Source organism: Phasianus colchicus, chromosome Z (genome assembly GCF_987193195.1).
Source record: "Phasianus colchicus chromosome Z, bPhaCol1.hap1.1, whole genome shotgun sequence".
Classification (NCBI taxonomy): Eukaryota; Metazoa; Chordata; class Aves; order Galliformes; family Phasianidae; genus Phasianus; species Phasianus colchicus.
Window position 1 is genome coordinate 71,001,573 of NC_143476.1, and position 24,739 is coordinate 71,026,311.

The following is a 24,739-nucleotide window of genomic DNA, read 5'->3' on the forward strand; positions in this document are numbered from 1 at the left end:
ATACCTCAGCAAAACGTTCTTTTTTTACAAAAACAAAGTCAGTCTTTCTACTGTGGCTGACTGTTGATCAAATCTTCTGTTTTCTGATAGAGTCCTTTTTATCTAATGTGCTCTATCATTCACTGGCAAGAATTTGCTTGTTTCAGAGATGCCTCAATAGGCTAAGGTATTGTATTATATATTATATATATGTATATACATATATATAATATATATAATTATATACTGTATTCACATGTGGTTAGCTAGAATACGGACTCTCAAGTCATTTTAACACATTATCAATTGGACAGAACAGGAATCCCAGAATATGAGTAAAGTCTGACTCGTGTTTAAAGTATATCAATACGTCTCTCTATACTTGATAGCACAAGTCTGAGTCAGTCTTTCTGTTGCTTCCCATCAGAAAAAGGAGAATTTGAAGGTTTAATGACTGGCCTTTGTTTCAGCATGATGTTTGCTCTGGTTTTTGCACCTATGACATGTATTCTCATGCTTAAGAGGTAAGAAGTGAATATTGACTAATGCTATTAACCATAACTCCCTTTTACTTAACTCTGATTTTCATAGCATTGTGCCTTTTTTTGGTCATCAAAAGCAACTCAGTCTAAAAGTACAATGAAAAAAGCTCACCCCATACATTTACACAGGGAGACAATTTACAAACCAGTAACAAGCTTATTTAAATACTTTGCCAAAAACCTATAACATTTTGCTTTTGATAGAGTTAACTAACTGATTACTTCCAGTCTCACATACCCTTGGTAAGAGCTAGGATCATTTATCCCAGTAGAAAATGGGCTATAGATAAGAAAACAACAGTGTATTTAATCAGTTTATTCTTTTATTCCCAACTGATGGTCACGTCTTTTCTATGGAAATGCAGGAGGAAATTCCACCAGTATACATACAAATGCTGCAATCAAAGCATTTTCCTCTAAGCACATTTAGATGTTACTGTACAAATTACACACATATGAAAATAATGAGAAGAAATGGATGAGTAGGAAGAAGAGAGAATAACAAGAGTGCCTGCAAGATATGGATGAGGGAAGTGGTCTTCCCCTCAAATTAATCTGAGGTGCAGTGAGGGCCATACACTAACACTGAAGGAAAATGGCTTGCATAGTAATCTATTCTGATACTCATTTTCTCATAAATATAGTAGCATACAACCATTCTGATCACTATTATTATGTCTTCAAGATGCAACCTACCCTTCTTCTCCCTTTAGAAAGCACCTCCTTCAGATAATGAAGATGATGAATATGAAGCCTTTAAAAAGGGTCTAACCAGTCACAGAATCTATCTTTACAGGGTCAGTGAGGAGATCAGATAACACTACAGCCTTAGGCTTTACCTTAACAAAGTACTTGACATCTAATAAAGTCTAGATTTGACTTTAAGACCTGACAACAGTGCTGAAGCAAGGTGATGGCCTAGATAACCTCATGCTGTTTCTCATAAATGTGCTGACATTTTTCATGTAGATATGAGTCATTGCCTGGAGCTCCCACAGTGCAGCTATAACAGCAGCTGCTGGCAGGGAGAAGCTCAGAGGAAAAGTGCTGGGATGTTCTCCAGGGACCTGGGGTGACAAGAGTGATGGTGTGCCACCATCATGGCCTGTCCTCTTGGAAAGGAAGGAGGAGAAAGACCCTTACCTCATGCTGATCAGTAGGAGACAGTGGGGCCTCAGCCCAGCACTGCCAGAGCTGCCCAATGTCGCTGCTTTCTAGAGATGCTCCTTCACAAGCAGCCCTTGCTTTGTGCCATTCATAGGGGATGGAAGGCAGCTTCTTCTCCCCAGAGCTGTCAGAAGCAGTGCGGGGAGCAGCCTCCAAGGCCTGCACGTACCCGTGAAGGTAACAAGCAGACTGCTTAGAGACCAGCTGCCAGTTTTGTGGTTTTGAGCCCTAGGAACAAGAAAGGAGCTGGAAAGAAAAGGCTATGAGAGGGCAGAGGACAAACAACCACCTGAAACTGATGAGTATGGCATCTTTCTGAGCCCTGCTCTATTCCCCTCTGGGAGGATCAAGCTCTGAAACAAACAGTGGATTCTGATTTTGCAAAATTTTTTTATTTTAAAGCGTTTTAAAGAAAATTATCACTCACACTACAGCTAAGGCAGAAACAACCTCGTGATGGTATGCTTGTGTCAGATGAAATGGTGAGATACTATAATTCCTTCCAGAAAGGGCTGACCTCATACTGTGAGAAAAGAATAGTACCCATGTTGCTCTCCACATTCCAGCTTGCAGATCCTAGGGAGAGCTTTCTACAGACCAGAAGTGTGATTGTAAAGAAGTTAAAAACAGAAAAATGTAGCTTTCTTTTTTTTCTTAAGGAAAACTAAACTATGTAGAAAGGAGAAAATACTCTCTAAAACAAAAGTCATCCCACAGATCCTCAAAGAATATAGAGATTTTTGTGGAAATGATAATGAATTAGGAATATGTGATGATAAAACAACAGGAAGACACAACATTGCCAGCTCCTGTCACAATTAAACAAAGATACTAACTCATCATCTCAACGCAGTCTAACAAATTTGGCCTAGAGTTTTTAATTGCCATCATGCTTAATAGTCACTGTAGTACATACTGTTTTGATGGTCATGAAAATACCAATAAAATGTAGATAAAGCAGTTAATTTAAATGCACAGGAAATGCCAGTTATTTAATCTGTCAATAAACTTAGGATATTTATTTACAGGTTGAAAATATCATGCTGGTCCAGTGTACCAACTCCAAGAAAGAGCAGTGCGATCCAAGATATGGCAAGTACAATTCCAATGGTGTGGAAAAAAATGTACTAGGAAAGTCTTACTTATTAATCACTATCACTAGCTATTACTGTTTTCACACTTCATCGTAACATAAGTCTCATTCCAACACTTGGGAAGCTAGGGTAGTATCAGAAATACAGAAATGGGAAGATGGTTGTTTAGGCAGAGGCTGTATATATCTTTTAGCTTAAAAAGGTTCTCAGACTCCCTTTGAAAACACTTGACATCACATTTAAATGAACTGTTGTTAAAAGAACAAGAAAATGTTGAATGGGTAGAGTTGTTGAGAGGGACAAGTTCAGTTATACCTAGTCACTTTTCAACAACTGGAACAAATTGTTGTTGAGTACAAGTTACTCAAAATACAGAGTAAGTAACACATTGTGGTCTAATTCCACAAAAGTGGAATTCACAAGAGGTAATGTATATGGTGTTTTCTGAAGCCCGGTCTTCACCTCTTTGTCCCTGCATCCTTCTGCAGAAATTCTGGGGCTTTAGCTTGTCAGCTGGTAGCTGTTTGAGGAGGCATCTACTAGTCAAGAGGCAACATAGTTCAATAGCACCTTCAAACCTTGCTATACCCACAGAATTCCTGTATGTTCTGGTAAGGCTATTTGAATTTCAGGACTGACAAAGTGCCTGGAAAATAGCTAGAATACGTGATTCTGCTCCTCTTTTGCAGGCACCCTATAAAGTCCTTCCTCTAGCACAACTCAGTTTATCTCCCAAGTCTCAGACTGCTACCCATTATGTTTTTGAAACAGGAATTTGTGCTGCTTTCTTTTAAAATCATTTTAATTTTCCTGGCAGACCTAAACTTAGGCAATTGTAGATCTAGTTTCTCAGCCAACATTTTAAGCTATAGCAAAGCAGACTTGTGTCTATTTAGGACAAGGGAATGTTAGCCTAAATAAGCCTAAGTGAAATACATATTTCTTGATGTATCCTGATGGATAGAGATACAAATACATCACTTCTTTGTTTCTAAGATTTAAGCTGATGAGAGCATATGTCATTGTCAAGCTAAGCTGAAGTCAGAGATTGGAGAGCTTAAAATTACATATTCACATAGGAAAAGGCAAGTGTACAATTAAAGATCACAACAGAAGCTGGAACATAGTATATACAGCCTAGCACTGTCAAAATCTAAGACAACAGAGCAAAATAACTAGTAATGACATTAATGAAGATACTGACAGGCTGTTCATAATCAAGAGGTTATATGAAGATAAGTATTTTTTTCTTCTTTTGTATAATAAAAAAGTCTGAAATCTGCTCTTTTGCTTTTCCTACTTAATAGCAATCAAGAAGTTTGCTTTCCAATAGGAGCTGCAATCTCCCTACGCATTAGTGAGACTAGAGATATGATGAGGGCACGGCTTAGTGCTGTGGCTGATGAGGAGTAGATGTTATGGAGCTTAAGTCATAATTTAAGAATGTGAGCCTAAGACAGCCGGACTAAAGAAAATTAATGTCTGTGTGCAAGGGCTGGCACAGACTGTGCTTTGGTGCTGTAACTACTCAGGATATGATAGGTAGGAACAGATCCCTGTCATGCTTTGTCAGATCACGCTGGTCCTGGGAGCTGGACAGATTACAACTGATGCATACTGTTCATACATTAAAAAAAATCAGTTCTTGTATAGAACTTATTTTAGATCAGTTACTATAGAGTTAGGGCTGCTGATCATAATAAATGGAATAATGGAAAAGCATCTCATAGATGCATCCCAACTTTGTTCTTCTGGTATTTATTTCAATATATTGACAATTTCACCTTGCCAAGGTATTATACCAATGTTACAATTTCTTCTTGTCTTTCCTTGCAGAATAATTGGAAACCCATTCCAAAATCACTGCTTCAAACCCTGCCAGACAATGATACCACCAGCCTTTATGTCATAGAGCATGAGGAAAAGACTGCTTTGAAGCTAGAGCACTCTACAGATGGCATAGAAGACAGCAAGCATGATATCAGAGAGTCAGAAGAACCAAGCAATAATACAGGCATAAATATAATACATAAAGAAATCCCTGAAAAAACAGTTACAAGTGAAAAAGATGGAATAATTTCCTTTACAGTACCCCTCTTGAGCGACTACACCAGCATGGAGTGCAGCCAGAAAGCTCTGATGAGTCTGACAGTGAAGCTGCCTGCAAGAGCTGCTCATCCTCGCCTGGAAATGGAACTAAGTAATAAGCCAACACAAACTGAGCATCAAGTTTTGTTTGCTCCCCAGGACTACCTCAAACAAAGCCAGGTAGTATTTCTGCCACCAAGACCAACTTTGATGGGAAAAGTTGATTTGAACTGAGGAATCTTAAAAAATTCAACTTTCAAAACCTCAGATACATGAATAGAGGGCATTAAGACAATATAAGACTTCTTTGTGATGAGAGCTGTGCTCTAGTTCAGTGGGCATCCTTCCTCACATCAAGGGGTCTGAGGAAAGCCATTTCTAGTCTTCTAGTCTAAAAACAACATTTTCTAGTCATCAGAAGAGCTTGCTATTTAGTGTGACCAGTATAAGGTCTGGTTTTCAGGTGTAACAATAATGTTTTTCAGTAAAAATTCAACAAAAACCACCTACCCCTACCATGACAAGGAAGCTCTCTAGTTAGTTGAATTAACAAAATATTGGGACGCCTTGAATTTAGGAATAGAAAATGATGCTTACCCATCTATGGAACTTAGATGAATAGACATAGTCCTGTTTAAGAAAAGATGGTAACAAGTATTATTATTACCAAAGTTTTACTTGCATTAAGGCTATTTCTTCTTATGTTCATCTATACAGACAGAAATCCATTTATATTCTTGTCTGTGATGAGGTTGCAGATACTATTTCACCTCGTATACAACAACAAAAACTGTGAAACAGAATTAATGAGTTGAATAGCTAGTTCATTCAGTCATTTCCCAAGCTTTGCATAGAGAAGATGCCACTGAAATATATCGGCTCCTCTGTGTGATCTATATGTGACTGCATCATGTACCTCCACAATGCACTGAGCCTGAACTGGTTTTACAGCTTACAGGGACTTCTCTCTCACCCAAAAACTCCATAGGCATTAATGGTTTGCACTTATTGTAGAAGTTTGTTACTGTCTTCTCTATTCTGCGGAGCATTTTATTAAGATTATTTCATGAAGAAAGAAGTTTATCAATTTCTAAACACTGGATGTTCGCTAGACTAACATCTCTGACTATAAGTGAAAAGAAAAGAGTCTTCAATGTGGAGAATATTTGAAGAGTATACATGCTAAACAGTCTCACTCAGTCAAAAAGGGACATGGACTAGGAGGCACGGAGTGCTGTGTCTTCAGATTAGGAGTAATTGTCTAAAAATACAAGTGCATACAGAGATGTAAAAAACCTGCCTCTAGTAACGTATGTGCAAGATATTTCATTTTATTTAGAATACTGTGTTCAAGTGATTTCAGCTAGTTATATATTAACTTCAGTTCAGCTGGATGTAGTAATGCTCTTAACTTCATTATTGTCAGGGTGTGTTGAAAAGTGTAATTACATACACAGGTGCTCAAGACCATAAATGCTAACGTATTTTGAATATATCTTGGGGTTTTTTTAGGCAGCATATAGAAATTCCTCCAGATGACCAGTGTTAGCATTAGTGAGTGTTCAGACATTATAAAAGCTTAAACATTTGACTGCAGGCACAGTGATTTATAGCATGGGATAATATACTGCAGGGTTACAAGGACTTGTATTTCTTATTTACAGAGAAATGAATGTAATATCTAGTCTCTAATATGGCCTGTGTATTGAGCACTAGTGGAAGGTTTAAGAAAAATCCAGCATCCGAGTATAAGACAATAACAAAAAAGAAGAAAAAATTGTGAATGCTGGAGGTAAGTGAATTCTCACAGTGTTGATGTAACAAAAGGTAACGTCTGGCTATGTGCCACCTTTTAAATGGGTAAGATATGCATAGAGCCTAGATAAGGCCTATGGCTAAATAATTGCTTTGCTGCCAGCTGCGCAATTCATGATGCCAGAAAAAGAGAGACAAAGGTGCAAAACAAAATTGCTTTCACATTTATTCTTGAAGATAAGTTCTTCTCAGTTCTCACATTTCTCAGTTTTTCTCACATTTCTAAAGTGTCTCAAAAACTAGGTAACAGAAAAAGAGATTTGTGGATGCCAAGTGATGGCACATTACTGAGTCAGCAGTGACACTAAAAAGAGTATAGTTATAGTAGTGAGTCAATTAGAAAACAGCAAAGTCAATATGCTGTTTTTCTCTGGTAATGAGAGTAAATCAATTTTTTCTTGCATACTTTAATGTATGAATAGTATGAACACAGAGATAAATTTTTACACATTTATTTACACTTGGGGGTAGATCATAGTGCAGTAACTAGACAGCACTCAAAAACATGACGGTGTTTTTCAGATATGGGAAATAAAGCCACTCAGCCTGGAATGCAGATTGCAGCAATCACAATATTCCAGATCATTTTTTTTCCCTCTGTATTTACTGTCAAATAGAATAATAGGAACCACAGAATATTATAAATTTGCTAAAAACCAAAGCTTTGTCAGTACTCTGACAATCTTAAAAGCCACCTTACAGCACAATGGCATCTGCACTTGAGCAGAGTCCTCTGAAGGCAGAGTACAGGAGAAACCTATCGACTTGAATCAACTCCAGCTACTGCTGTAAAAATTGTAAAGTAACAAATCATTTAATTAAAGCTTTCTAATTACAAGATACTTGTCTCAGAGCTTTGGGATATGCGTTGTAGACTCTTGCTTACTTATTTTCTTCTTGCTCAATAACTGTTTTTTCCTTAAAGAACTGTGTTTGCACTGCTTGGATTATGTTAACTGTGTTTTAGTTACTGCATTGGTGAGCTCTGTAGGAAAGTAGGTAATAAAACTCAGGACCGTTTGTATCAGTCACTTCTGAACACGGCTTGCCACAAGGACAAATTACACGTTTGCTATCGGGAGAATGATCGTATCCTTGTATCTATTTTATTTCTACAGCAGAAGCACCAGTTTGACTGATAAAACTGATAATAATTTGCTGTTCTAGAAACTGTCATTCACTTCAGCCATCCTGTCCTAGCTTCAGCTGAGACAGCATTAAAAGCACAGCAATGGTTGGGTTGTTGCTGAGAAGAGTCACCGCCATGATGGCATGGGGGCAAGGGGTGGGGCGGAGGAAAGGTGCCTGAGTTTGGCACAGGGTATTCCATATCATGTGATATCATGCAGAAAGCCAAGGGGAGGTGGCCAGGAGTGGTCGCTGCTTGGGGGTTGGCTGGGCATTGATCAGTGGGTGGTGAGATATTGCATAGATAGCAGGCTGTTGTACTGTGAAATGGGTGCTGGTTAGCAAGTGGTGAGTAACTGCACTGTGGAGGTATATACATATATACATATATATATAATAGAATCATAGAATCATTAAGGTTGGAAAAGACCTGTAAGATCACCTAGTTCAACCATCCAGCTGCCACCAATATTGCCCACTAAACCATGTCCCCAAATATATATATATTTATATAATAAAATAATATATATATATATAATTAACAGTTATAATCACATGTTTATTTCCATTTCCTTTTCTGTCTTAGTAAATAGTTTTTATTTCAACCCATGAGTTCTATTTTGCTTAGCATTCTCTCCCTCATGCTACTGCAAGTTACTGAGTGAACACCTGCATAGTGCTGAGCTGCTGTTGGATTAAACAATGACGGTTCTCAGAGAAGGGCAGAAATTTTACAGGAGGAAATTAAGGAAGTAGAATGCATTTGCTGAAGTGGTAATAAAAAAATCTTAAGGAAGCATGGGCACAGGAATAGCCAGTACAGGCTAGGAAACTTGCAATGGAATGGTTTCAGGTATTTACTGGACATACTGAAGACTTCGTAGGCTAGAGAATAAAAGATACACTACTTACCCGAAAAACTGCAGTTTTAAGCCCATTTTTGGTATATGGTTAGAATGGAAATGGATTGCAGAACCACAAAACTTGGTCTTTAACAAACAGTAACTGCCAATGTTAAACTTTGCTCATAGCGGTTCAAGTCAAGGTACACAGCAAACAGCATTCACCTTTTCTTGTTAAGTGGCCATTAAATTCTTGCATTCATTTAAAATACATGGCTGCTGGAAGATTTCTAATGATTCATAGGAGGTATCTGCTATGATATCTGCAGCTATGTGGGCAATATTGGTGGCAGCTGGATGGTTGAACTAGGTGATCTTACAGGTCTTTTCCAACCTTAATGATTCTATGATTCTATTATATTATGTATATGTTTGGTGGGCCATCACACTGAAAGACTAAAATAGCTAGCCTAATGAGGTCATAAATTGAAGAGTAATTTTGACCTTGGAGGATTGGGATGTTTTGACAAAATTCAGGTAATTTCATGTTTTACAACTCTGAAAACTTGAGAAGAAATCCAAGATTACATCACTGAGTAATCACTAAAAACAGAGGACGTGCCATATTCTGGACGCTTCCCATTCTTCAGGACATACAGTGACTTCCAAAAATAATTTCACAGACAAGAGCAAGAGGAAGCAAAACTCGAGTAGTTTGAAGTGCTGACTTGTGAGACTGCAGCTGTGCTACAAGCAGTGCCTGTAAATACTCCCTGCCATGCAAGCTTCATAGTCTGTTTCTTCAGTAGAATTTGGGGCCAATTCAGCCAATGTTCTCCCCCACAATTCCAGTCATTATCTGAAAAACAGGAGAAGAAAGTCTGTTTCCACCTGGCAGTTTGCACGCAGGCACTCTTTTTGGAGGGCAAGAGGATTAAGTAATAGACACAGGCAGTTCTATGCCATCTGTCACATCACTGGCACATGCAAGTTGCTAGAAAAAAAAGTAGTCCCTACATACTAGAACTAAAATTGTACTGCAGCAGGAACAAGTGAAGGCCATGAAGGCCCAATGAAGGGTTTTTTTCTCAGGTGTGTAATCATCTGTTCCATTCACTGGAAAATGATGAGGTGTAAACATCCAGATATAATTTTGAACCAGACATGGTCTTCTCAAATAAACAGTATATCAGGATAGCCTCAAATGGCAAGAGACATACGGCAACAGCTGCTTGATGTGCCAACCAATTAAAGAGATCTCAGAGTATCCTTTCTACCACGGGATAGCTCAGCATCTCTGTCCTCTTGTAAGTCATAAGGACATTAGAGCTGTAACTAGAATTACTGGAGTCAGTCCAGGACAATGCAGACCATTAAGGACTTCCATTTCAACTACCACAAAGTAATTATTTTGTTTTAAATCAACATCAAGAGAGATAACTACCTTGATTCAGACCAACTTGAATAACTGCTTTATTTACTTGATTGCACTTGCTCTCTCAGCAGTGAACTGCCTTCAGTTTTTAACTGAAAACCAGAAATTCAAAGTTAATGCCAGCATTTATCAACTTATCATAGAATCATAGAATCACAGAATGTCCTGGGTTGAAAAGGACCACAAAGATCGAGTAGTTTCAACCCCCCTGCTATGTGCAGGGTCACCAACCACCAGACCAGGCTGCCCAGAGCCACATCCAGCCTGGCCTCAAATGCATCCACAATCTCCTTGGGCAACCTGTTCCAGTGCGTCACCACCCTCTGGGTGAAAAACTTCCTCCTAATATACAACCTAGACCTTCCCTGTCTCAGTTTAAAAACATTCCCCCTTGTACTCCACTGTCAATCTCCCACAGAACTTCAGATTCTAGTCTGACCAAAAAATTAGTTTTTTAGTTTGCTAAATTGTGAGAATTTCTAAGTTAAAAATATAGGAATATCAATTCTTAGGATGGTAACTGCCATATAAGCATCCCTATTCTGGTGCAACATTTATAAGTAACCAAATACTAAGAAAAAAGGAGGTGTCTCCAAGATCAAAGAAATTCAGCAGATAAATAGGTATTAAAATAAAATGTATATGTTTTTGCTATAGTTGGATTATCTACTTCATGAAAGACACTTTTCCAGTGTTATAAAACGTGACATTAGGCAAGCCAGACATCTTTTGCAGTTAATCAAGGAAGATACACAACTTGAAAGAGCAAAAAAAGCTGCAAGTTAGCAGAATAAAAAGTAGCAAAAAAAACATTAAACCCTGAGAGTACACAGCCTATATTAGAAGCGGAAGATGAAAATTTAAAGAACTTTAAAGGTTTTTTTAAATGAACCTTCAGCTTGTAAGACAGCAGGACGGCAGAAGGGAGGCTTAGTCTCTACAAAACTGATATTGCAACAAAAAATACCAGTGAGTCCTCTCCTCCTATTCTATCAGTAGTTCTGCAGATCTCCTGCTGTTGACATAATCCTAATTTCCTCTCTTAAGATCAACATTTCTGAAATGACAGTCAAGACAGAGGTTATTTTTTTTATTCTGTAGACCAAAATTCACACTGCCATGCCATTTAGATAAACACTGAACAATAAGATAAGCTGCAGAAGTATGCCTGTATTTGTCTGACTGGGAAGGCACCAGGTTGCAGATAGCCACTAGGGCTTCCAAAAGGAAGATGGACAGTTACACATTCCATACAACTACTGAGATGATATTACATTATTAACTGGAGAGATATTATTAACAGAAGAGTTAACAACAAGGTAAACAATACTGCTTCATAATAGGGCATAGCTTGTTAAATTTTATCTTTAAAGGAAGGTGTTTGCTGTGACTTTTGAGTGCTATATTCAAGCCAAGTGCTAAGCCCTTCCAGAGGGCACCTGCATGCCTGCAGTTTTTGATAGCTACTTTAACATGCCTGCAATGGACAAGCAGAAACTAAGGGCATGCAGTTACCTGAAGGCTCAGGCCTGGACTGAAACAGGTGTAGGATAACTTGTTTAAAAACAAGTTATCTGCACCTGACCTTGACTTCAAACGATGTCTCTTGGAAACAGCTCCTTGAGGAAATAGTTCTGGAAGATCAGTGACCTTTCCACTTGCAGGTCTAACATCAACTTCCTATAAGCCTGCTCTGCAGGAACGCAGCAGTGGATTAGAGAAAGTGAATTGCAGTTAACCTGTGCTAAGTCAGATCAACTGAAGTTAGCAAGGTGAGAACAGCTGTGACAAAAAACATGCATATATAATATTTATATATATATATATACAGATATGTATATAATATGTCAATATGCTCTAGGTTCTGTCAGAGCTGTGTTAAGGAAGAAGTAACTATCAATGTCCATAAAACATACCTAGATATTTACCCAGGTACAGACGTTATTGTAACTTCCCAACACCGCACGTCCTGGTACCTCGCGTCTAAACAGCAATAGCACACTGAACACCTAACCCGTTACTCCAGTTACGCTGGCTCACACAGACGTCCACCCAGAGCCAGAGGACAGCCACACCCCGCCCCGCGCCATCATGGCGGCGGCGCTGCCCGCCCAGCCGCCCGCCCGGCCCCGCGCGCGCAGCCATCGCTCGGCCGTCCCTCAGCGCCGCCGTTCGCGCTGCGCCGTTCACGGAGCGGTGCGGGTGCGTGCGCTGCGCTGCGTCGGCTGACCGCGCAACGGAGAAGACGCGGCCGCTCGTTCCGTTTTGAATTTGAGAATGCCTTTCAGGGCTGCCGAGAAACTCATCGGTTCCTCGGTTTATTTGCGAATCGATTCTCAGCTTACGCAAGCACCTTTCAACGGAAGGCATAGCGGTGCAGTAGAAATGTGACTTCTGTAAGCCCTCTGGTGCCACAGAAATGCCCCCCGCTTCACATCACGCCTCGTTCGTCTCACCGCGCTTTGGCAGCAGCTGCGTTTGGGAGCAACTGTTCTCGGGATGAAGCACGGGAAGAGTGAAATTTCATCAAAAATCTCTGAGGGACGCCCTGAGACCTCACTAAGAGCTGCAGCCACTGCCGTGGCACCAGGGAGAGGCATTCGTTGCACAAAGACGGTCACATCCCACTACTTCTATGGCGTTGCTGCTTTTTTAAATATGTTTTAACAACAACAACAATAAACATTAAGTTTCGTTACTTACACGCATTCACTATATTCTATATTTTATGAAGGTTGCTCAGAAAGCAATGCCTCTTGTTTTATTGTCAGCCCATGATGTCAGAGGCAGATGTCGTTGGTATGGCAGTACAGGTTGAACCTTCCTAACAATATTCTGTTTTGTTACTGTGTGACAGATGGCGGCAGAGGGGCACTCTGACAGAATGGTGCCTGGAAGTGTGGATGGAGCAAAGGTGTGTGAATGAATTCCTCCAAGCAAAAAAAAAAAAAAAAAAGGCATCCACTGACTTTCATCGACACTTGTGAAATTATTGAGATCAAACACTGAATCACTGAATCTGGGCACAGTGAGCTGGTGAGTAGTGTGTTCCAGCAGTGGCAACAGTGGACCTCTGCTGTTTACTATGAGCATGGCATGCTGGTTCCTGTTCATCACTGGTGAAAATGCACAGCTCATGGTGGTGACTACTGAAAAATTGTAGCTTAGAATTTGGTCTGTTAAATAGCGTTATTGTGCTTTTTGTATCTATTGTAGTTTCCACGGAAATAATTAGGAGGCATTACTTTCAGAGCAACCTTCGTAGATGTGACCCTGACAGTTCTTCAAGCCAAAAGGTTGGACACCCATGCTCTAGAGCATTTGTGGGGGAAAAAAAAAATGATAAAGCTCTACAAAATACTTTGGCTCAACATAAATTAATATTGCTGGTATATACATACATCTATGTATGAGATAGAAAGACTAGGAACATCAATAAAAGAAAAGCATACAAGTCCTTTCTGCAAAACTAGTTAAAACTATACCTGTGCTATGTGACTCTTCTATGCAACCTTTTTTTTAAGTGTCCAACTCTGATAAGAAGATTCTTAGGAGTTTGCCTAAGAGAAGTAAGAAAATGTAAGCTATGTCAGTAGACTTAAATTTACCACTCCTGGACCTTCTCTATGTGCACTTTGTAGAAAGAACATTTCTTACATTTCTTCAAGCATCAGAGCCTCTCCTGTTTCCATACTTTCGTATTTAGAGTTCCTTGATTCAGTGATGCTTATTTTAAAAACATCAACTATTTCCCTGGCAAACTGTCAGTTTACTTTTGTTTATAATACTGTGACTCAGGTTTTGATGTCTAGATATGACGAAAAGATGAGTTGATCCTACAGATCAAAAGTAACTATAGAGAGCCAGTTACAGGCCTAACAGAGAATACAACCTCATCTTCTGAGGACAGCATCCTTTGTAACAGTGATGTTTTGTTCATTGGCTTAGTTAGTACCAGCTTCAAGGAATGCAAGGGAAGGTTTGGATGCAGAGAACATGTTGACCAGGACAGATGGCAAAAGGCTGCTTCTCCTAGCACTCGTGTTCATGCAGGCTGTGTATTTTCCTTCTAGACCTGTTTGCATAGTCTGTCCTTCCAGCAGTTCCAGTATCTTTTGGGTCTGAATGGGTGGTGCTGTGACATTGGCACCATTGTCCTCTGCCCAGTGGCACATTAGCCATCCAGCCTTACAGTTCCTATCTCTTCGGTATGTTGGTATGGCACCCACAGACTAAGGACTACATAGGTTAGATTTACAAGACTTTTATTAATATAACTTATGTAAAAGCATCTTCCTGCTCCCAAGCATTTGAATTTATCCTCCCTCCCTACCCCCCCCCCCGACAAAAATAAATAAATAAATAAATAAAATACATCTAATCAGCCAATTAGCTGCAAGCAAGCAAAATGCAAGCCTTCAGCATTGATCTGCCTCAGTCACCCGGTTTTGGCCCAAGGCACCAGGTAACAAACATGCATGTCTTCAAAGTCAAAGCAAAGCTATTTCAGGCACAGCTAAAAGGCTGTGTAACCCATATGCAGCATATCTTCTACTAACAGATTGCTACCGTGTCGGGGTATTAGAGTAGCAACAATATGGCTGTAAAAACAGCAGGGAGATGTTCCTTTGTGTTTGTTTTTAGTGGGTTGTTAGTAAGTTTGTGTTTGTAGAAGGTTTGTGGGAAGCCCCACCACTCTGTCTTCTGATAAGTTACTGCCATAGTCCAAAGTGGGTGCTGCAGCACTCAATTTTTTGCTGCAGTGAAGCACAGTGTAACTTCTAGATGTTCTTCACAGACTATCACACTTTTATTTTTTCTAATTTCAGTATATACTGCTTCAAAATTTCTGTTTCACCACTGTAATTCTCTCAAAAAGCTTTTAAGGAACTTGAACCTTCCTTGGAGATTTATCTCTCAGGACTAAGAACCAGCATATGTTTGCAGTAACAAATAACAGCATTTTCAAAACAAGGAACTGCTACTGACTGCAGTTAAAACCAGTCGCATGCACACCAAATTTTGATTTTTAAAGACTGTCCCTTTTTCACTTAATTTTCAATGTTCTCCCCTAAGAATAATGTTGATTTTGTTTTGTTTGTTTGTTTCAGTGAATAAATTATTTTAGGAAATGATGAAATAAATAGAGAGTTTTGAGCCACTGCTGAGACATCTCAACATGTTTTTCCCCATTTTCATTCAGAGGAGAAACATGGTGAAGTGCAGCTGATGACACCACCTGATCAGACAGAGCTGAACCAGCCATACGATTTGTTACAAACATGGTAACTCTCAAAATCACAAGATCCCTACTGACCAAGTAAAAGTTTAAAGTGTACTGAGAAGCACATCTCATACAAATTATATCTTGATAGAGAAGCTTAAGCACTGAAATCAGTGAATTTTAGTATGAAAATACCTGTGACAGTAAATTATCATATACTGTTCATGCTAAAATATCCTGTGAAACTCTACTTAAGAAAACAAATTTTGACATATACTTCTGTACATCCACATTTATCAACTAACCATTTGTTTAAAAATGACAAACTCTGCCTGCTTGGGCAGTTTTCCGTGGAGAAAAAAAAAAAAAAAAAACACTGCTCCTTGGCTTGGCTGGGTTTCCACAAAGGCCTTTGCCTCTCACCACCATTTTTGCAATATTCTTGCCAATTTCAATCCAACCAAGAGCTAAAGTCTCTGGGTCCAGATGTAGACGTAATAAATAAATAAACAAACAAATCAAACAGAAGACAGAACTGCTTCACAGCCATTTGGAATATCTCTCTGAACTTAGTAAAAGTGAGCTATGACACCAATAATGCTTTGGGACATAGTTTATTCACAAAAATAACAACGTAATAGCAGCAGTTGACATTTCTTTACTTGTACCATTTCATAGTTGCTTCAATAATGCAAAAATATATTTTACTAACACGGAACAAGCTTGGATATACATTTATTAAACTTAAAAGGCCTCCTTTACTAACAAAACATCTGATTTAGAGGAGGGGCAGTAATATTTTTGCTGCTGGAGTGCACAGGATACCCAGGCACATTTGAGCACAGGTTGTGATTTGTGCTGTGTAAAACAAACTTACCATGGCTCCTGTATCGCAGTGAAAAACACAACAAATGATCTACTGATAAGCTACATTAACTCTGCAAGTTAAATTCCTCTCTTGATGTTCCTAGATCACTCACTCCTTTGATCAAGTTATTATGAAACTTATTTATTTATGAAGCACTAGCTTCTCAGTAGACCATGATGTACCCATCTCTGTAGCAGCAGTTTTAAATCTTTGTGCTAAAAGTTTTACTCAGTACAGCAACTTACTCTTCTAAGAAATCTGCTTGCTTCCTGTCATTACCTTTATCCCCTTATCACTCCCTAAATATATTTGACATTTAACTATCAAAGAACACAAAAAGTACATTTGCATAATTCTACTGTAAATACAAACAGATCTGCTGAAGCAGATCTTCTGAAGCAGATCTGAGTTATTATATCAATGTATTAACCTTCTCAATAGTTCAAAACTAAAATACTACTATAGTCACTAGATTAAAATATCCTTTAGGAATAGTTACAGATTTGCTACCTAGCGCACTAATATCTGCATTATAAGAGCTACTTAACTGTTAGCTAAGAACACCAAGGACTGAATGACAGTAAGAACAAATGACTTTTTCCACTGCTGATAAAAAGTCTTTCTGACCAAGAAAGACAGATAACTCCTATGTGAGAAGAAAAATCTCCTTTGCACAGTTAGTACAGAACATATTTTGTACCCCAATCTTAAGTCTTTCATCAAGTTTGGCACTTGTTTATCTTACAATAAAAAAAAAATAATAATAATGCAGTGAATCCAAATAATGTGTAAACTGCAGCTCTCCAGAAGAAAATAAACAAACAGCTAAAATCTCATTTTTACTTCAGTGTCCTCCTGTACTAATCTCAAAAATTATTAAACAGCTACAACAAATTTTTCCTAGGCCTTCTTGATAATAATAGTTCTTGATTTCGGAAAACATCTTGAAAACTGGAATTCATAAACAGATGCTCAATGGTTTTATTTACTCAAAAAGTACAGAACTGAAGTCTTAAGAGAACTGCTCTCAGACAGTGGGCAAAGGAGCTGTATGCATGTATCATCAGACAACTTCCTCAAGCTGTTTTACACTGAAGTGACTACTGAGAAAAATCAGATCCTATGATGCGGCTTACCTATACATGAAGCATTCTTGAATTTTAAATGAAAATAAATACTACATACAGAGACATTGTCAAGGAGTTTAAAATTAAACACAAGTGAATTTATCTGACATTAGACAAAAGAAATCCCTTTTATACAATGCTTTCAGTATTACTTTAATTATACTTTTCACCATATAAAAAATAAACTTCACATACAGGCTGGAAACTTTCCTGTTTAGACATTAGCAAACAAAATCAAATTTCAGGTTGTAATAATACTAAGAATATTTATGAATTTCACCTGTCCACACTCTATCCGCTGGTGAGAAAACTAGACCTCTCTGAACTACAGATTTACATTATTTTAGTCACTTACAGCTCTCAGTATTTATGTCACTACATCCAAACCTTGCTTTTAAAATAATGACAACACCAAAAACAGTAATTAATTTATATAAAACCTGAAGTATCATCAGGTGTCAAATTGGAGCCGTAACATGCCCCAATTTGCAGTACTTCACTGTGCTGAACTTATGTATTTAGAAAGTGTTTTACTCTCAGAATTCCACTTTCACACTGAAATAAGATGATTTGTCTTTTATTTTTTCCTTTAAGTAAATGGCTTGCAAAATTAAAATGCATGTTTCATTACAAACTTACAAAAAGAGAGTGATACAGAGATGCTTCAGTTTTAAGAGCAAAGAATATACATGCCCACTATGGCATTACTGCTTTTAGTGGTTATAATGTTAAATAGAGTAACTGAAAATAGTAACAGAGACTTGTATGCAGCATGTAAGAATTTGTGTCATACAAGGCAGCCTTTACTTTTTTCTCTCTTGATTAGACCAAAACATTATCAGAGAAATTCCTAAATATAATTACTATTACAAACTGAAGGCAAACCAGAGAAGCTACCATTAACAAACAGATCTGCAGAATTCAAAATTGAATTTATTGCCTTACACATACCTAGGCTGGAAAACACCAGCAAACAAATTGCAAGCAACACAGAGCATGATACAGACTGCAGAATTTACTTCAGCAGAGGAGTAAACCACTCAAATAGTCAACTCATCACATAAACCAGACTGCGCCTAGGCTGATGCTGTTAGCCAGCTGGTTAACTAAAGCTAATTCAGTTATACCTATCTGAAACTGACATTAAAAAAAAATAACAGTAACAGGCAACTAATGTGTAGGCAGAATCCAAAGGCCAAGTTAAATGAAATTACATCTAAAACAATACAGCTACCACAAACTACACTGTTCTCAAAACCATCACTTAGTTTTATCAATTCATAGAAGTGCAAAAGCAAACTACCTGACACAGCAGTTCAGCATGCAAATCCAGTATGATCAAGGCATGGACTTCCACTGGAAGACAGACACATTTAATGGGTCAAACACACAGACATGGCAGAGCAGGAGGTACTGTTCCAGTACTAGTTTAAAAATTATCTGCCCTCTGTGGTGATGGGTGTTTTACAAAAAGATGTTTATCATCTAATGGTGGCTTTTTTTTTTTTTTTTTTTTTTTTTTAAAAACAAAGAAGGGAACCATTAAACACCTAATATAAAAAGATAAAACTATCCTCACAGAACTACAAAGTATTACAAGGCAGAACAGAAAATACAGTATTTGTAAGAAAACACAATTTGGGGGTGGGAGGAAATGGATGCATTTGGTGTATATTCTTTTTTTTCCCCCTCTTTTCTCAAAACTTTTTTTAAAGGAACTATTAATTCACATAAAATTTATCTCAATATGCTGCATGTATATGACATGTTAGCTATTAATGCTGCCATCGTTACCTGTGAATTTTCCAAGTCATTTTTCTTCACTAACTGTGCACAATCATCTACATATTCTGAACTGTGCAAATTCAGGATAACAAAACTAAGAAAATCAAACTAGTATATCATATTTCAGTTCATCCTATGAGAATTCTGATTTCTCCCAGAGAAGGAGTAAATTATCTTTTCAAAGATATTATAAATAATACAGGTATATTTTAACTTGCATCCACATTTCAAATCAAAAAAAGCTGCCTGAATAAAACCTGATGACCAACTAAAAATGTTTCTTTAGTAAGTATGTAACAGCAGAAACTTCCCTCTAAAATACTTAATTTTATTAGTGAAATAGTAACAAAGATAACAAGTACACAAACAACCTCTTTGCTCTACGCTACTTACACATCATAAATAAGACAGCTGTTGCTGCAAGACAGAATCCTTCACAACCTTTCTTTAAGTGTACAGATTTGTCATTCTTTTATCAGAGTAAGCTGTTAATCAACTATCAGCATGTGGCTTAAACATCACAAAAATTACTGTCTATACTTTACATGGTAAAGCATTTCCTATAGTCTTAAATGTACACATTGGGAAGAACACTAAATCCTATAAAAATGAAGAATGATTAAGCAGCTTCACAATCAAATTAGGTTTCATTACCTTGGACAAATTTTTCGTTCCCTGTATTATGCTTTTTTAAAATTATTTTCATAAGAATTAACTATGCAAAAGAAAAGGAAATTGAAGGCAAACTGCTAGTATTCTATTAAGCCTTTTTTAATTTCTAACTGAATGAAACTCCTTCCATGAGGTAAGGCAATTAATTCATTTGATTGTAATAAGGTGTATAATCTACCTGATTTTAGGTATAAGTCAGTTTGTAAATATGACTCTTAAAAAATCTCACAACAATGAAATTGGTTATATTAGCTCAGAGAGCACAAATTATGGTTTTACTTGAAAAAAATACCTGCTTTGTCATTTGCTTCTTACATGCTTTCTCACCAAAGAATGAAAGAAGATTCTCTAACATATAACTCCTATGTAAATTAGAACATTTCTTCCCCAAGTATTTTCCACCCCCAGCTCTGCATTAAATTCATTTTACAACACCTGATGGATATCAGAGAAAAGGATGGAGAGGTAACTGTTAAGGCCATCCAAATGTACTTAAGTATCTTAAGGGCTGCCTGTGATGCAGGTGTTCAGAAAATACTTTGTATTCAGCTACTATATTTGTACAGTGGTGGTCCCCAAAATGCTTCATTACATTTACTCTATCTTTTCCAAAAATAAAAAATAATTGTAAAAATGGACCTGTACTACTTAAACAAGTGAACTAAACATCCATTCTGAAAAATCACTTGCATTCTTGTCTAGAGCATGGTAGTGGCAAAACAGAAATAGAGATGATGCAAGATTTAGATGAAAATGTGTAATAGCACACACATATTTCTTGAAAATACCACGTTTTAAGAAGGCACTAAAGCTTATGCTTGTGCTCTCAAATTTTTTAAACAAGTAAGAAAAAATTTAATTTCATAATGGCACCTGTACCATTTGCAGCTGAACAGACACACTGCAGTACATGTCAAAAAACAAAGCTGTTAAGTTGTCCTAATATACAGATGTGCTCAATTCTGGAACAGACGAGAACAACAAAACAAAACAACCTGAAAGTAACTCAATAAGCTAACCTATTATCATCATACATGGCAATATTCCTTTTAGGAACAGAAAAGTAGCATGCATTGTTCAAATACTTTAAGCAAATACTGAGTTTAGGGATATTGGTAAGAAATTGTTTTAAATAATAAAACCCACAAACATCAAGCAGTGAGCAAATGAAGAACAAACTAGTTGTTGGCCATATATCATAAGAACCATAAAAACTTTTCCAACAGCTGTCATTTACACCAAAAGAAAGTGTGTACATTTATGCACCACTTCCAAGCACATAGAGAAGTACACACTGAAGTTTCTGTGGACTTTTTAACCCACAAAGTAAAATAACACAAAATTTATCAACAAGCAACATTTTAAAACAACCTTCAATGTTTATCTTCAGCTTTTTTTTTCTTTTTTTTTTCTTTTCTTTTTTTTTTAGGGGTAGTAAAGGTTTACTTCTTTCAGTTTCTATTTAACATCCTATGGCAAAACTTAACATAAATCATTTTTCCTATAAGTACAGCCATCATGGAAATGCATGGAGTTTCAGAGATGAATAGTTCTGATGACATATGCTTTTTCATGGTATAACTACTGGTCCGTGCTTTCCTGCTTTACAGCAAGAAGACAACAAAGCTATCACAAGAATTGAAAGAGCTACTAGTGCTATCAACATGGTCAGGTTGATTGCTTTGACATTTTCTTCCTCATTCTGGAAAATAAGAAGCTTTGGATTTCATTCCTTAGTTGAGACAGAGGTTGATTCTCTGCTTTAAACCTCTTCCATTTTAATTGAGAGGTTATCTTCGTTTGGTTGACAGTTTCCGTTCTGCTGAAGTTTGACTTCATCTGTCCTTTGTGTATCTCTGTTGTCAACATCTTTGTCAGTTTCTGAATTCTGATCCTCTTTAGCGTGATCTTTGTCCTGTCAAAGACAAAATCTTTCTCTCAGTGTTAAGGGATATGACTTCAGTCATATCTGAACAGTATTAACTGCTGGTTTTCTGACTTCCTCAATTTTTCACGCATACTTAGTATCAGCAATTTAGAAAAATGTTAAAGTATATACTTCAGCAACTTCAGATGGCTGAAGTCCGGCATCATAATCAAGTGTTGCTGAAGAAATCACTGTTGTAGAGTGATCTGTCTTTACCTCTAATATCCACATAAAACAACAAACAGTTGGAACAAACAGTGGAACTTACATTAAGAATTCACCATGCATCGTAAACAAAGCAAGATTATAATTTTCATTTCATGTATTTTGTGACTCAACTCATGCATTTTACCAGAGTTCTTCAGTAAGTGGTCATAAACATCAGACGTTTTATAATAGTTGAATCACTATGAATACAACAAGCTACTCTTTAAAGGCACGCTGCTTTTCAAAATAGAGGTTTAATAATTTAAACTTTCTTAAAGAGAAAAGTTTTCCCCAAGTTTCCTAGTTTTCCCCAAATCTTCATTTTACTTCCTGCAGAGTTCAACACACAGCCCAGGACCAAAGCAACCAGGGACAGGCTGCACTGCAGTGTGAAAAAAAAAGTTAATATTTGAACAATCAAGTTGTCCCGGAAGCCTACTGCTTAGATACACATTCAGCTTCCTGGATCCTTCCACAGTTAGACAGCCAACCAACCTTTAAAATACGGCAACAAACAGAAAAGAGAGAGAAAGAAAAACACTGTGTTTTTGTAGACTATACATACAAGTTCCTAGTGATTGAATAAAGTTCAAACATAAAAACTGGCCTACATCTCACAGAAAACAATTTTCATCTCCTGCTAGCAGAAGCTAACCTCAATTGTTTCAAGAGGCAATAATTTGCTGAGGAGAAAAGGGAAAATGAAAAGAAAGAAAAAGAAAGGATATTCCAGTTATCACTCCTCCTGCAGCACTACACTCTTACAATCACTTGATCGCAGAGCTTACCTTCAAAGTAGTCGTGCTTTTGTCAGATTTCTCCCTTCCTTCTTTCTCTTTACTACTTTTTTTCTTGGAGGTGGAGCGTTCTCTTTCTCTTCCTTCATTACACATATCTCTTTCTCTTTTTTTTTCTTTCTTGTTTCTGTTCAAGAAAATTTTTATTCAAATTAAATGATCCAAAAGCAGCAAACGAACTAACAGAGCTTACATAAACCGTATTGCACAGTACAATGCACAGCACAGTAACCAAGAATATTGGTATCCTGGTTTCTCTATGAAAGGTTTGACCATCTTCAAACCATTTAGTTGCCAAATAAATAAATAAATAAATAAAAATTAAAATATAACAGCAGATTAGAAACAAGAGGATTTTCTGACTGAAAAGAGCTAAGGAACACATGTTTAGAGTGTTTAGAGTGCACACTGTTACCAAAGAGAAAAGTGAATTAAACCGTACTTGAGAAAGGCTCTTTAACAGAATATCTGTCTCACTGACAGATGGTATTTTACAGTGTAAGAGATTTAAAGTCCCCGAAGTTCTCAGTTTGTTTTTCTGAATTAAAACTGGATCACACTGACCAACAGAAATTGTCTGCATCCACTTTTTATTAGATATCTCTTTGCACGTAAAAAAAAAAAAAGAGAGAGAGAGAAAGAAAAAAAAAGGAAGAAATTGACTCCTTTTTTCCAGATCTTTATGTTCTATTTCAATTCAACAAAACACTGTATCTTCTTTACTGCTCACTAATGTTTATGTTTACATCAGACTGACCTTCTTGGAGAAGGAGTTCGTGAAGACTTTCTTTTTGTTCCTTTGGACGTTTTAGGAGACTTAGAAAGACTTCTACTCTTCCTCTTGCGCCTTTCTCTGCATGTCAAAAAATTCCAAATCAGCAAAAACCAACAAATAAACTCCGGAATTGTATAATATCTCTTAGAAAGAAATGTCATAACAGCTAAGTAAATATTCCTGAGTTTAACATTATATGCAATTATTTTTACATTACATAAAGCAGAACTTTTTCATATTTCAGAGTGGTGGGAAAAGGGAGAATGCAAGTAGAAAAAAAGACTGGTGTCATTTCAGATTTTAGTTTTATGCTTATCCACCCGTGCTTGTACTTAAATCTAACAAATGAAACACTTTCTAATACTGTATTAAATAAGAATTTCTTCAATCAGGAGAAGATTCAAACTGAATGAGGAGCCACATCAAGACAAAAGGTGTAACTTCAGCAATATGAACTTCAGAACTTAGAATTAAATACTCAGGATCACCAGAATTTCAGTTCAGCATGACTGAAGTTCAGAAGCAAATAGTGCATTATGAAGCTCAAGCTGTTGTCAAAATTAAAATACACCATTTATATTTATTCTTTGCCTAACAGTCTATGCTCAACACAGCTCAAAACAGCTTCTTTACAAATATGCATTTGCTCAGTTTCTATTCTGGAATCTGGTTTTGAATAGAACAGAACATTTACTAGCTGGTTAATATATAATAATATATTATATATACATATAATATATATACCGAGGCACATCTTAAAATACATCAAAAACCGAGGAAGTAAAGCTTCGTTCAACAAAAATGCAAAACCTCTAGCTATCAAAGTAAGATAACTCTTTCCTCTCTCTTCGTGGAATAGGGAAAGGAAACAGGAAGAACTACTGATGAAGAGCAGGAAAGATAAAAACTAGTTGAGAGCGCATTTCAACATATTCAACAAAAGATACAGTTATGCATTCCAGCATCTGCAATTAATATCTAATTTCTTTTATGTTTATAAAGTCCAAGCAATCAAAAGTTATTAGATTAATCACGTCTAAGACATTTCTTAAAACTAACTAGATTCATACTCTGACAATTTCATCTATCCTAAACTTCTGAAGGACAAGAGCTTCACGGGACAAAATTTCAGAGATAATTTAGTTCAGTAGGCTCTTAAGATTGATTTTATGTTTGGTAAACAGAAATAAAAAGTAGTCGCAAGGTTACATTGAGATAACACTGGTTTACTGTTAACACACATCTCATCTTGAACATCCCCATGTTC

General features: G+C 37.1%; 2 protein-coding genes and 2 long non-coding RNA genes across 7 annotated transcripts in view; 2 read left to right on the plus strand and 2 right to left on the minus strand.

The window, feature by feature from the left end:
• The window catches only part of LOC149913072 (interleukin-6 receptor subunit beta-like), a 32,781-nt gene extending 24,933 nt beyond the window's left edge, over nt 1-7,848 (plus strand). The window contains exons 15-17 of the mRNA XM_090131187.1: nt 407-503; nt 2,717-2,780; nt 4,619-7,848. Of these exons, the coding sequence (XP_089987313.1) occupies nt 407-503; nt 2,717-2,780; nt 4,619-5,104 (647 nt within the window). The 3' untranslated portion in view covers nt 5,105-7,848. The remainder of the gene's footprint in view (nt 1-406; nt 504-2,716; nt 2,781-4,618) is intronic.
• A 563-nt stretch (nt 7,849-8,411) lies between these two features.
• Nucleotides 8,412-14,195, minus strand: LOC149913073 (uncharacterized). Its single transcript, XR_016461554.1, has 3 exons — nt 12,007-14,195; nt 10,100-10,182; nt 8,412-9,514 (listed from the first exon to the last, which is right to left on the minus strand). It is a non-coding gene; the product is annotated as an uncharacterized LOC149913073 (long non-coding RNA).
• A 63-nt stretch (nt 14,196-14,258) lies between these two features.
• Nucleotides 14,259-15,822, plus strand: LOC149913074 (uncharacterized). The gene is made up of 3 exons (XR_016461555.1): nt 14,259-14,337; nt 14,476-14,555; nt 15,294-15,822. It is a non-coding gene; the product is annotated as an uncharacterized LOC149913074 (long non-coding RNA).
• Nucleotides 15,823-18,834: 3,012 nt separating this feature from the next.
• SREK1 (splicing regulatory glutamic acid and lysine rich protein 1) overlaps nt 18,835-24,739 on the minus strand; it is a 42,427-nt gene continuing 36,522 nt past the window's right edge. For all 4 annotated transcript variants that reach the window (XM_090131183.1, XM_090131186.1, XM_090131185.1 and 1 more), the window contains 3 exons: nt 23,455-23,550; nt 22,689-22,824; nt 18,835-21,681 (listed from right to left, as the gene is read on the minus strand). In XM_090131183.1, coding sequence (XP_089987309.1) covers nt 21,529-21,681; nt 22,689-22,824; nt 23,455-23,550 — 385 coding nt within the window. In that variant the 3' untranslated portion in view covers nt 18,835-21,528. The remainder of the gene's footprint in view (nt 21,682-22,688; nt 22,825-23,454; nt 23,551-24,739) is intronic.